Genomic DNA, 12,813 nt, shown 5'->3' with positions numbered 1-12,813 from the left:
CACAACAGTGAGAGGCCCGCATACCGCAAAAAAAAAAAAAAAAAAAAAAAGAATGAAATAATGCCATTTGCAGCAACATGGATGGGCCTAGAGATTATCATACTAAGTGAAATAAGTCAGAAAAAGAAAGACAAAAACCATATTGTATCACTTGTATGTGGAATGTAAAACAAGACACAAATGAACTTATCTGTAAAACAGAAACAAACTCACAGACATAGACAACAGACCTGTGGCTGCCAAGGGGGAAGGAGACAGACTGAGAGTTTGGGGTTAGCAGAAGCAAACTATTATATATATATATAAAATGGATAAACCACAAGGTCCTACTGTATAGCATAGGGAACTATATTCAATATCCTGTGATAAACCATAATGGAAAAGAATATGGAAAAGAATATATATGTCTAACTGAATCACTTTGCTGTATAGCAGAAATTAACACAACATTATAAATCAACTAAAATTCAACAAAATAAATTTTTTAAAAAATAAAAGCACTGCCTCTGGAGTTAAGCATCCTGGATCCAAACTTCAGCTCTGCCACTTGCAGACCAAAATGTGCAATAAAATAATTAGCATCTCCATGTGTTATAAAATTTCGACTGTGAGATAGAATATCTTTGTAATTTAGACAAAATTCTGTGTGCATGTTCCAGCTACCACTTCCCCACCCTCAACCACCCTTAGGTAAGTTACTTAGCCTCCCTGGTTGAAAAATGAGAATCACAATATTCATCTCCTAAGACTGTTGTGACATTCGAATAAAATAATACGTATGGGGCTTCCCTGGTGGCGCAGTGGTTGAGAGTCCACCTGCCGATGCAGGGGACACGGGTTCGTGCCCCGGTCCGGGAGGATCCCACATGCCGCGGAGCGGCTGGGCCTGTGAGCCATGGCCACTGAGCCTGCGCATCCGGAGCCTGTGCTCCGCAACCGGAGAGGCCACAGCACTGAGAGGCCTGCGTACCGGGAAAAAAAAAAAAAAAAAAAGTATGGTCAAAACAGTGCCTGAAAATTCTCAATAAATAGATGCTCTGCCCTATATACTGAATAGTTTGGGATACTGGGAACCATATGACAAATCCCCTCCCATTCTTTTTTTTAATCCACTGGAAAAAAATCCATATATTAAAAATATCACTTTTACTATCTTACTGGAATATTTTTGTTTTGGTGTTATACTGAAAAAATGAAAATAAACATCATTTTGTCCCAAAATTTAACAGGAAAGGTATGCAATGAAATATTCAGACACTTCCTATTTCATAAACTGCAGTAACAGAATAGAAATTGTACGGTTTACAAAATGTAAAACACATGGTTTGCATTTTTCCAACGAACATCTCCTCCTCACGTCCCAGCCCAACCTGATCCTTACCCTTGCCACCCCTCCAAAATAGATTTGTTTTAAAATAGAAAAATATTACCCTCTATGGGTAATCTCGAAACTGATTGCAATTCTGTTATGTCTTTTACTATTTTCATGACTGATAAACCCAAAATATCAATAATATTTTTTAAACCTTAAAACAAAACCCCTAAATGAGGACCATCACTCATCCTATTTTCTTAATTTTATAAATGATAAAACAGAAAAGGGAAACCCACCTTGTGGTTGAATGCTACACTTGGTATGTTAAGATGAAACCAATTCTTTTCAGTAATGAAACTACTTTCTTCAGTAATCCTTACAAATTTTCAATAAAGTCTTTCCTCAATGAAGCCCAGCCTTGGCCATTCCAGCTGCAGAAGGATTTTATGTCACAGACTTGAGCACACCGCCATAAATAGTTTCTTACAGCTTTTCACTTCCTTTGCAAGCCTAACTTATCTCATGAGCTAAAAGATCTCCCATTCCATGGTGCCAAAGCCCTGGGTTTCTGTTCCAGAGACTAAACGGATTCAAATGTCAGATTCAGACGGACTGGCGAAGCTCCAGAGAAATACCAAGGTGAGATTTCTCCCAGAAGAAAATCAGACATTTCGACAGTTCATCTAGTTTTAAGTCGTCCAGTAAATGCATGTTTTCATCCAGAGAAGCAATGCTTCCACGTTCCAGTAATCACTGCTTCCTCTGGGAGCCCTCGATGTTAGCTCACCTTGGCGCCTGGTAGGTAGATCTTCCACTATCCCCTCCTTACAGTTTCCACCATGGCCTCTGAGCAGATAACTCCCACACCTAAATCTCTAGGCTTGACCTTCCTTCTCGATATTTCCATGGGCTGTCAAGCCCTCAATCCAAACCTCACATTTTTAACTTCTACAAAACCTAACCACCCCTTATTTTCCCAAATGAATACCAAAGGCATTAGAGGTAAGACTAGAAACAAGCTGAACTCAGTTTTATGGCTTGGCTGTGATGTGGTCTTGGTCAAGTACCTTGAATATAGTGGGACAACAGTGGTAAAGTGGTTTTACTGGGTTGAGCCATAAGAAACTGCAATTTTTGGAGGTCAAAATGGTCAGTGTCAAAAATTTCCTAGGGTTCAACCCAATGCATACAAAATATCTTAAAATCCTAATAAAAAACAATGAGATTAGATTACCTGCCTTCTAAATAATTATTATCTTCCCATCCTGTTGGACTATAATGAAGGAACTTAGACTCCTCATGACTCTAAAAGACAGGATTTCTTTTTTTTTTTTGGCCGTGCTGCATGGCATGCAGCATCTTAGTTCCTCAACCAGGGATCCAACTCGTGTCTCCTGCAGTGGAAACGTGGAGCCCTAACCACTGGACAGCCAGGGAATTCCCGAGGATTTCTTGAGTTGCCAATCTCAATTATAATTGTATAAGACTCAGTCATACCTTCAATATCAAATACTGTTCTCATTTCCCCTCAACCTCATATTCACCTACTTGCCCACTTGATCCTCACAAATTACTAAAAAAATAAGAGTTTTTCCCGAGATAGCATGCCTTTTAATGAAAAGGTTGTAACAGAGGCTAATGAGGATCTATTTTCATTATATAGTAATTTCTAGGAATGATGACTATATATTTATTCCCTAGCAAAAACAAACAAACACAGCAAGACAACTCAAAGCCATGCTAACTCTGTAGTCTTGGGTTTGGCTTATATCAATACCGCCAAGGCCAATTCTTTTCCAGGGTCCACATACTCTGCAGAATCATCTGCATCTCTTCTCTCTTTTCCATTTCCACTACTGTGAAGGCTAGCATGTCTTCCAAAAGTTTTTGTCTTACCAGGTTTTACATTCAGAAGAACAAATTTAAATGTATACTTCTCTGAATCTAAATGAATATGGAATTTTCTCTGTGATGTGGGTAAAGGTTTTCAATCTGGACAAAACAGTCATTTCCAATCCAATTTGGGCTACCAGAGCTTTGTTCATTAATATGGTGACACATTTTATTATCATTTAAATAAATCTACATGTATGATTTTATTTTATTCCCCAAATCTCTAAATTACAAATTATTGTTATTTTTTTAATTAAACAGCTTATGTTTGTAGGCTCAGTCTGAGAATAAGAGCCAAGTCGGAGAAGTCCATCGTTTGGGGAACTTGAGAAAATGCTTTGAGAAAACATCTTTAAGGAGCATTAAACAAGTATGAACTTGAGTTAATACATTTGTAGCTCAAGGAGTTGCAAAGACTGTAAAAAAAAAAAATTTAATTGTACTAAATTCTTTTCAGAAATATGACTTATAATTCCTGCATTTCACAAATGTGAGCGCAGACTCTAAGCAGGACCATTGCAGGGCCAGGGGGCCACAGGACAGTGTCTGCTCATAGGGGAGACCAGGACAGCACCCAGGGACCCATGTTCTAGAGGAGGGGCCCGAGGAAGAACTCCCAGGGTGGGTAGAGGAGGTAGTCTCCGGTATAAGCAAAGAGGAGAATCAAACACGTGGGATCCAGGAGCCCTGGGGGGAGAGGCAGAGCAGACAGAGGCTGGCTCAGGCCTGGCTCCCAACACCCTCCTGAAGGCAATAAAGAACCACACAGGGGCTTTAAGCAGAAACACCAGGACCAGGCTTGTGTTTTATACAGATCACTCCTGCAGCAGCAGGCAGAAAAAAGCCTGAAGGCAAGTACGGTGTGTGGAAGGGCGACAAAGCAGGGGCCACCACCCCCATCCAGGCAGGAAGTGCAGAGGCCCTGAAGGCCTTAAAGCACATGATGGGGGCTTCCCTGGGGGCACAGTGGTTGAGAGTCCGCCTGCCAATGCAGGGAACACGGGTTCGTGCCCCGGTCCGGGAATTTCCCACATGCCGCGGAGCGGCTGGGCCCGTGAGCCATGGCCGCTGAGCCTGCGCGTCCGGAGCCTGTGCTCCGCAATGGGAGAGGCCACAGCAGTGAGAGGCCCGCGTACAGCAAAAAAAAAAAAAAAAAAAAAAAAAGCACATGATGGGAGGAAGGGGCAGGGTCCAGAGGACTTTAGGAGGTGGGTTCACAGGAGGTGAGAGAGAGGGAAGCCTCAAGGGTAACTCCCAGCTTCCCTGCACGGGCGCCAGGGAGGAAGATGCTTCCAGGCACCGCGACGGGACCATGCAGGAGGGGCTTTGGAAATGCTCTCCACTCCCTTCCACCGGCCAGGGTGAACTGGGTGTCCCTCCTCTGTACTTCTCACTGCCCTTTCTGTCTCTGAACTAAGCTGCAAGCTCCTTAAAGCCTGGGGTGGTGTCAACTCCATTCCCTAACCCGGGCCTCTAGCGGGACCATAATAAACGTCTGCCAAAGGAATGAAAAGAATAAACAGCCGTGCTCTACTTCTATTCTGCCCTTCAGTACGGCTGGAGAAAACATCTAGTTTCTGATCAAGAAAATTGTGGGGAGGGGTACAGGTGTGGTGTGGGCTCAGAGGCGAGTGTGCAAGTGCTCAGACTGATACCTGCTTGTGTAAAACATGTTCCTCAGCTTCTTTAGAAAAACCCATTTCTGGCACTCAAGATTTTCCTTCCTTTGAACCAAGTCTAGCACAGTAGTTAGCAAGCGTTTTCCCCTTCATCTTTGCTTTCTGTTCTCTCTGGAAGAACGAGTACCGTTCCCAGGGAAACAGCGGTACAATTCTGACTGTCCTCCAACGTATTCCGTACCAACTCCTCTGCTCGTCACGGGAGTGCCTCCACCCACCCCAGAGCTGCGCCTTTTCTGTAGCCCAGCTGCAGCAACCGACTGCAGGGCTTTCTGACAGTTTTCTGAAGCTGCTGTTCTTTAGGCTTCCCAGCTAAGAGTTCTATTCCTCCTCCCACGCTCCCGGAAAATCGCATCTGGGGTTCAAGTTTCTTCCTTGGTGAATGTGGCTGAAGGGGTAGGGCAGACCCCAGGACACACTGCAGTGCCTAAGAGAAGATGCAGAAATCACAGAGTGATTTCTCCACCTTACAACTCCTGCACCTGTGGCTCTCCATAGCCAACCAAGGGCATCTTGAGAACAACAGCCCTTCTGGGGGCAGAGATTTCTTAGGGCTCATACAAGATTCTGCCTTTGCAAGCCTTCCCATCAGCAACTCTCTCTGGACATCAAAGGCTGCCTAAAACTCCAGCTCTGCATTTAGGCAATGGCCACCTGGACACACAACTTGCCCCTCAGCACTCAGCCCCTACACTGAATGGTACATCCTGTAAATGGTTAGCTTTCCACCCAGACACCTCTCCTGGTTAGATAAGCAGACACTCCTCATTAGTTTGTTTGTTACTTGTCAATATCACTCTCTTGAGTTTTAAGCCCAGGAGCTCTAATGGTGAGATCATGTCTGCTTAATTGGATTTATACAACAGCCTGCCATGCAGCAACATGGGGTTATTTAATACTTTTTATAATCCCTCCTGATCACTCTCAAATTGATGGCTTCCTCACCACTGCTTCTAATCCTCACTGCTTTAAACGTATCATCCCCGTAATGGGCTTCTACCTGGGTCCCCCACCTCAGGCCTTCACCCACTCCGATTTATTCTGAAAACAATATTCTACTTGAAGCATGGCTCTTCCTGGCTCAAATATTCCCAGAGCTCTGCGCTGCTTAAAGAACGAAGTCCACACTCACCCTGGCATCCTAGGTCCTCTGTAAACTGGCCCCGGATTACCTATGCAATTTTCTCTCTAAATCTGAATCTGTATCTTTAGCTTCAGTTAAGCCTAGACTGTTCACTCTATTTCTCTAGCCAGGAATGTTCTGTTTCTCTTTCCTCGCCACCCAGCTAGTATTTAGTTATTCCTCAAATTAAGGCCCACCCCATGTTCTACTCCCTTGTAAAGCTGTTTCCCCATTATCCTCACCCACAATGGTTTTCCTTATTTGATCTCCTAAAATTTTTGCTCTTTATACAACAAGCACCTGGCATTTGTTATTAAACAATTTCTTGTTCTAAGTGTGGAAGCGTGTAAACCCTACCTTTAAAGGTACATGGGGGGGAGGAGGTAATAGGAAGTTACTGTTTAATAGACACAGAGTTTAACTTGGGGGTGAGATGGAAAAGCTCTGGAGATGGATGGTGGTGATGGTTGCACAACAATGTGAATGTATTAATGTCACTGAATTGTATACCTAAAAACGGTTAAAATGGTAAATTTTATGTTATGCACATTTTATCACAATTTTTTTTGAAAAGTACATCCAAGTCACTAAGGAACAAATCACGTGCTTCTTCATCCTCACAAATTCAATCACAGCGCTAATTACTACGACACCACCTGATGAAATTAATAAGTATTGGCTGCACTAGGATAGTAATAATATTTGAACATTTACAGATCCCTGTACAGCGTACAAAGCCCCTTCGACGTAAACTAGTTTGACCATTTGATTCTGAAAAGCTGTGAGGCAAGAAAGACAGGAATCCCTTATCCTTATTTTCTAGATGAAGAGATGGAACTCGAAAGGCTTAGTGACTTGATTACGGCCAAACAGAGGGTACCAGGCAGAGCTGAGATTCATCTGGGTCTCATGAATCTGAGACACTTCCCAGGCCCTTCGTTAATCATTCACCTCGTTGGAACAATTTGTGCCTTTTTTTTCCCCAGGAAAAATTCCCGTGAGAGCATACTCCACTGTGCAGGGGAGAAGAGCCTTGACCTGCACCCTTAACCAGCAGTTGCTCCTTGAGGCACGGAAAGGGGCAACTGGCAGGTTCTGGATCCTCTATTTAATCCAACCTGTGCGCAGCTGCTCCCCCACAAGCGTCCTTCCCCACTGCCTGACCCCACGTGGCAACATTTCAGCCTGATGACAGGACAGGCAGCAGGTGTGCTGAGGAGAAAGAACAGTGAGCTGCTCCATCTAAACCGTGACTGTGCGGAAGAACTCGGACTTCCTTAGGAACAATGAAAACGAATCAGAATTCTGAATGTGGAATAAATGAACGACTCTCTTGTGCTCTCCACAACTGGTGAAAAAGAGTATCGATCACCTAGCCCTACACAGATTAAGGATGTAAGGGCCCTTTATGTATCGAAACACACAGTCATTTCCTTAAAAGGTCTGTTCTAGCCTCCCAGAGTGGTGAAGGACAGCGCCCTGTGCCCACGGAGATAGCACACATATTCAGCATTGCTGTTCTGACAAGTCACCTCCCGATTAGGCCGCAGTTGAATTAAAGGCTGAATGTGCTCTCTGCTTCCAGGAGAAGCTTACTTCTAAACATCAAAGCTCTAGAAGTTTCAGAAGTCCACTAAAGAGAGCTTCATCTATGTGACTACAAATATTCTTAAACACCCCTGAAAGAGGAGAGCACTTTGAAATGCCTGTACATACTCATGCTAAATTCAACATCTTCTAAATTGCCTTCTTTTGGAAAAAGCACTGCATGTCCTCAAAAAATTGAAAACCAATCATTGCCACAAGATCCAGAAATTCCACTTCTAGGTATCTAACCAAAAAAACCCGAAAGCGGTGACATGAAGAGATATTTGTACACCCATGTTCACAGCAGCATTATTTACTATAAATAACCAAAAGGTAGAAGCAATGTACGTGTGCATCAATCAATGAATGGATAAACAAAATGTGGTCCATACAGTCAGTGAAATATTATTCATCCTTAAAAAGGAAGGAAATTCTGACACATGACAACGTGGATGAACCTTGAGGACATTATGCTAAGTGAAGTAAGCCAGATGCAAAAGGACAAATAGTGTATGATTCCACCCATATGAGGTCCCTAGGGGTCAAATTCATGGAGACAGAAGGTAGAAGGGTGGTTGCCAGGGGCTGGGGCGTGGGGAGAATAAAAAGTTATTGTTTTATAAAGAGTTTAATTTTGCAAAATGAAAAGTCTTGGAGATTGACTGCACAACAATGTGAATGTACGTACCACGCCTGAACTGGATGCTTTAAAATGGTTAAGATGGTAAATTTTATGTAAAAAAAAAAGATCTCCCATCACACACACACACACACACACACACACACATTTGCAAAATGAAAAGTCTTGGAGATTGACTGCACAACAATGTGAATGTACGTACCACGCCTGAACTGGATGCTTTAAAATGGTTAAGATGGTAAATTTTATGTAAAAAAAAAAGATCTCCCATCACACACACACACACACACACACACACACACACACACACACCCCACTACAGTTTTACTAAGTCCTTCTGTAGCAAGGCATTCCATACCAGAGCAAGGTTTACCACAGCCCATGAGACTCTGTGAACTGTGGATATAATTAGGTCCCTCATCCATTATAACGCTACAGACGTCATCATGTGTTACCAGCATCTGTTGACAGATCTCATACCCGGCATATCATTGAAATGGCAAGGGTGGAAAAGGTAGCCCACAATAGAAACAATGGCATTTTATCCCTGTCCTGTTCCAGCAGTTTGGCTCATAGGACATAAATAGAGGCTACTGCTCTGGCTGCCCGGACCTCACAGTTCAGTATTACTTTACTGACTTGAGTGGGTTCTCTACCAAAAGTAGAAACAGAGGATCTTCTGGATCTGTTCAGGTCTGTGTCCTAACGTAATGTTTGGCTCTGTTTTGTTTGTCACTAAATGCACAACACAGCACTCAACCTACCTGAGGAAAAAAATGAATTCTCACTTTAAACTTTTTAGCATTATTTTGTACAAAGACCAGGACATATGTCTGTTTTTTAATATATAATATACAAGTGCTATACAGTTATAATATATTCACGCAGGAACCCCAAACTTTAAAAAAATCACAACAATGAAATTATATCCAAAAATACTGTGAATAAATTAAAATAAAATAAATTAAAAAATATTATATATATTTTATATTATATATACATCATATATTAAAAATAATTTAAAATTATATGTATATGACATTAGACATATATCAATGTGGTCTTTGGAAACTAAAATTAACTCTATCCTGTACTGTAATTTTAAAAAACCAACAGGAACCACTGTGATTAGACTATTACTTTCAAAAATGATGGGCAGACTACCCGTCCAATTCCTTAGCTATTTTGCTCTTCCTCATGAGGGAAAAAAAAAAAAAGCAATCTCTGCAACAAAGACTTAAGACTTTTTTTTAAATCCATGAAAAAATGTAGTAATCAAAATTGTGGGAAAATTTTTTAAAAAGAAACACTCACTGTTAAAAATTAAAGCGACTATTTAACTTCTTTCTCATTGATGATGCAGCAATTAGCCCAGATGACAAACTAATAATAATAACAACACATTAATAATCCTCAAGTCAGGTGTTTAAAAAATTGTAGAAGGTTTGAAATTTTATTCTCCTTTATAGACTCATCTTCTACTTATCACTCCCATTCTACTGTTTCCAAGAAGGCAGGGATGATGGAACTAAGGGGGAGAATGAAATGTAGCTAAATTAGAGCTTTAAAACAATAATAGTAAGTGGTTTTATAAGAGAGAATAGACAACAAAAGAAAAATCTTGATTTGAAAATATCATGGTTATTTTATAAATAACAACCAAAAAAAATCCTAAAATGGCTATCTGATAATTATCCAAATATGGGACCTCTCTCCTTCAGCTAACACTGTTTGTTGAAGTATGTGTTTCCTATAGTCATATACATTCACCAGGCTCTATCAGATAATCACCCACAGTGGCAGCTACACAGAGCATTCCCAGGCACACAGATGGTCAACAGACGTTATCCACTTAATGGCAGGTCCTTAGAAGGGAAACCCACTTTGCCCCACCCCGAGAAAAATAGGGGGGAAAAGCAGAGGGCACTTTGCTTTTGCCAGGACACTGTCATCATAAGGTTGGGTGAGCAGGTCTGGGTTGGCATCCCTGACCCGGCCAGGCTCTGTGCCCAAACAGGAGGCGGGATTTAGCCTCCTGGTGAGCAGTCCCTAGAATTCTAGCCAAAGGGATCAAGAAGAAACCTTGAGATAGTGGAATGTTCCATTGGGCCCCCAGAGAGCGCCAAGCAAGATGCAAAGGGAACTTTTAGAGCGGGCTGACTCCCTCGTCCCTGTGCGCTTACCTCAATGAACCGTAAATAGAGTGTGAAATAACTACTAATTTATCGGTGAATGTCTAGTGTTCATACAGCATCTCTCTCCAGGGAACCCCAAAACATGTAATAAATGATTTTCAGTTACTCTCTGGGGCAGCCCTGTGAAAATCGGAATGAAGCCGATGTTCTTTTGACCTCTTTTATTTGGGGAGAGACGGGTTAGGGGGAAATGGGACACAACGGGACCAGAAGACACAACTCTTGTGGCCAAGGTCACAGACTCAAGGGGTCAGGAGCAGACCTGAGACTTTCACATTCTGGTCTAATGCAGGTTAAAACAGAAACGGCTGCACTGTTCTTCCCCTAACATTCTTCGTTTTGGGACTCTTATGTGACACACGCGCGCACCCACGCACACTCGCGCGCGCGCGCGCACTCACGACGCCCAGGTCCGTGCCTGTCCCTGGACTTTTCCCGGGCTACGAGGACATGGGACAACGCGACCCTCCATCAAGCTCCCTCCCGCTAGTCCACACGGTCGGCGGCGCCCCCGGGCGGTCGCCCCCCGGGGAAGACGACACACTGAAACGCGGGTCCAGCCCGCAGACGGCGGGCACGCGGCCCTGGCTGACCTTCCTCTGCTGCTTCTCCCAGGCCGGGTCGAGGAGCAGGTCGCGGTCCCACTCCTCCTCCTGGATCATGTACTCGTCATCTTCGTAGACGTAGTTGTACTGCACGCCGGGCTCGATCTGGTTCATGGCGCTCGGGTGGCCGGGGCTGCGGCGGGGCGCGCGGGGCTCGGGCAGTCGGACGGGCGGGCGGAGACGCGGCGGGGCCGGCGAGGCGCGCGGGGCTCGGCGGAGGCGCGGGCGGTGGACGGGCTGGAGGGCGCGGGGTGACCTTCGCGCGGTCCTCTTGGGGCGGCACGCCTGGGCGCTGGGTCGCGGGCGAAGCACCAGCTCGGGCGGCGGAGCACCGGCCGCGCCGCTTAATACCCGCGCCGCCCGTCACGTGGCTGCCCGGCCGCGCCCCCACCCCCGCCCCACCCCGCCCCGCCCCGCCCCGGCCTCCGCCCGCCCCCGCCCCCGCCCCTCCGAGCACGTGCTGGCGGGCAGCGGGACCAGGGAGCTCGCGTCCGCGTTCCAGGTGCTGCCTCAAACCTCCGGCGCTGCGAAGTGAGGCCGCCGGCACCAGCCCACGCCTCCCACCCACCCTCTGCCTCGCTGCGCGGCTGGACTTGCGGGCGCCCAGGTGGGTTACCCGGGTGAGTGGATGTTCGCGGATCAGAGGAGGGACACACGGCCTGGGCTCCAGACCACCCCCAGCACATCCAAGTTGTCCAGCGTATTCACGTTTTCCATATATTCCCACATATTCATAGATACCACACACATACACCCCTAAAAAGTAAAGTTTAGAAGCTACAGCATCCCCTTTCTTCCTCCTCTCCTCCCTGCCCTCACCAGCGGAAACCGAGGCAAGGGAGTTGGCCCAGCCGTGTTAAAAAGTCAGGAACCAAACCAAAGGCAGGAAGTGTCTGCTCTCACCTGCCAGTCTTAAAACAGCTGACAATTGAGGACAAGCAGCCAGCTTCATGTTACATTTCCATCTCCCCCTGATGTGTTGCACTTAAGGCTTTTCCTCCATATCGTCCTGGCTGGCTGTTTCCTGTTCCTTATTCCCCTGTAGGAACCAAGATGAGGTCCCTTGAAGAGGAGGTTGAAAGTTTTTTATCACATACGTGTTAGACACTGGGAATCCAGAGGCCAGCTGCCAGGCAGGGCACTTGCCTCCTGCAATTTATGTCCAAATTGAATAAAAGTTGCCCACAGGTGCTACACAACTGTGGTTCAGGGCTACTAATTTGTTGACAGGTTTCAAGCCAAAAGTATGCCTGGATTCATCATTGTTCCTTAGAATTTTTACATCACTTAGTTTTATTTTTTTGAGCTTTCTGCAAAAAAACTTTGACAAATTAGCAAACACATCATGCTAACATTTTTTTCAAACATGCCCACTACAATATGAACTCCATGAGGCCAGGGCTCTTGTCCTGTTCACAGATGTAATCCCCAGAAACCACTAGGTGCTCAAGTATTTGTTGACGAAATTAGTATCCTTAGAAACAGTGACTGAGCTAATTTGCTTGGATTTAAATTTAAAGTTTAAATTTTGGATTAAAATTATAATCTCTGAACAAGTTTATGAGTAAATTTAATTATTAGAAACTGGACCAGCAATTACAAAAACTGTTAATGTTAGGCTTCAGAAATTGTGGGGACTTCAGGTTCCAGGTGAGATGTATTAAAAGACACCAGATTTACAATCCTGCCTGAAACAACTAAAATCTGGAGGAAAAGATATTAAGCAAAGCTTTTTAAGACATTGACCATCAGGCAATGAAAGATGATGATCCCTGA

General features: G+C 44.4%; 1 protein-coding gene across 1 annotated transcript in view; it reads right to left on the bottom strand.

Annotated features, from left to right (window-relative positions):
• ACTN2 (actinin alpha 2) overlaps nucleotides 1-11,344 on the bottom strand; it is a 79,998-nt gene extending 68,654 nt beyond the window's left edge. Inside the window, exon 1 of the mRNA XM_024115694.3 lies at nucleotides 11,026-11,344. Within this exon, the coding sequence (XP_023971462.1) occupies nucleotides 11,026-11,151 (126 nt within the window). The 5' untranslated portion in view covers nucleotides 11,152-11,344. The remainder of the gene's footprint in view (nucleotides 1-11,025) is intronic.
• Between the last annotated feature and the right edge of the window lie 1,469 nt (nucleotides 11,345-12,813).

The sequence above is a fragment of the Physeter macrocephalus genome, chromosome 20, assembly GCF_002837175.3.
Source record: "Physeter macrocephalus isolate SW-GA chromosome 20, ASM283717v5, whole genome shotgun sequence".
NCBI classification, from domain to species: Eukaryota; Metazoa; Chordata; class Mammalia; order Artiodactyla; family Physeteridae; genus Physeter; species Physeter macrocephalus.
This window is presented reverse-complemented; position numbering and strand designations above follow the sequence as displayed.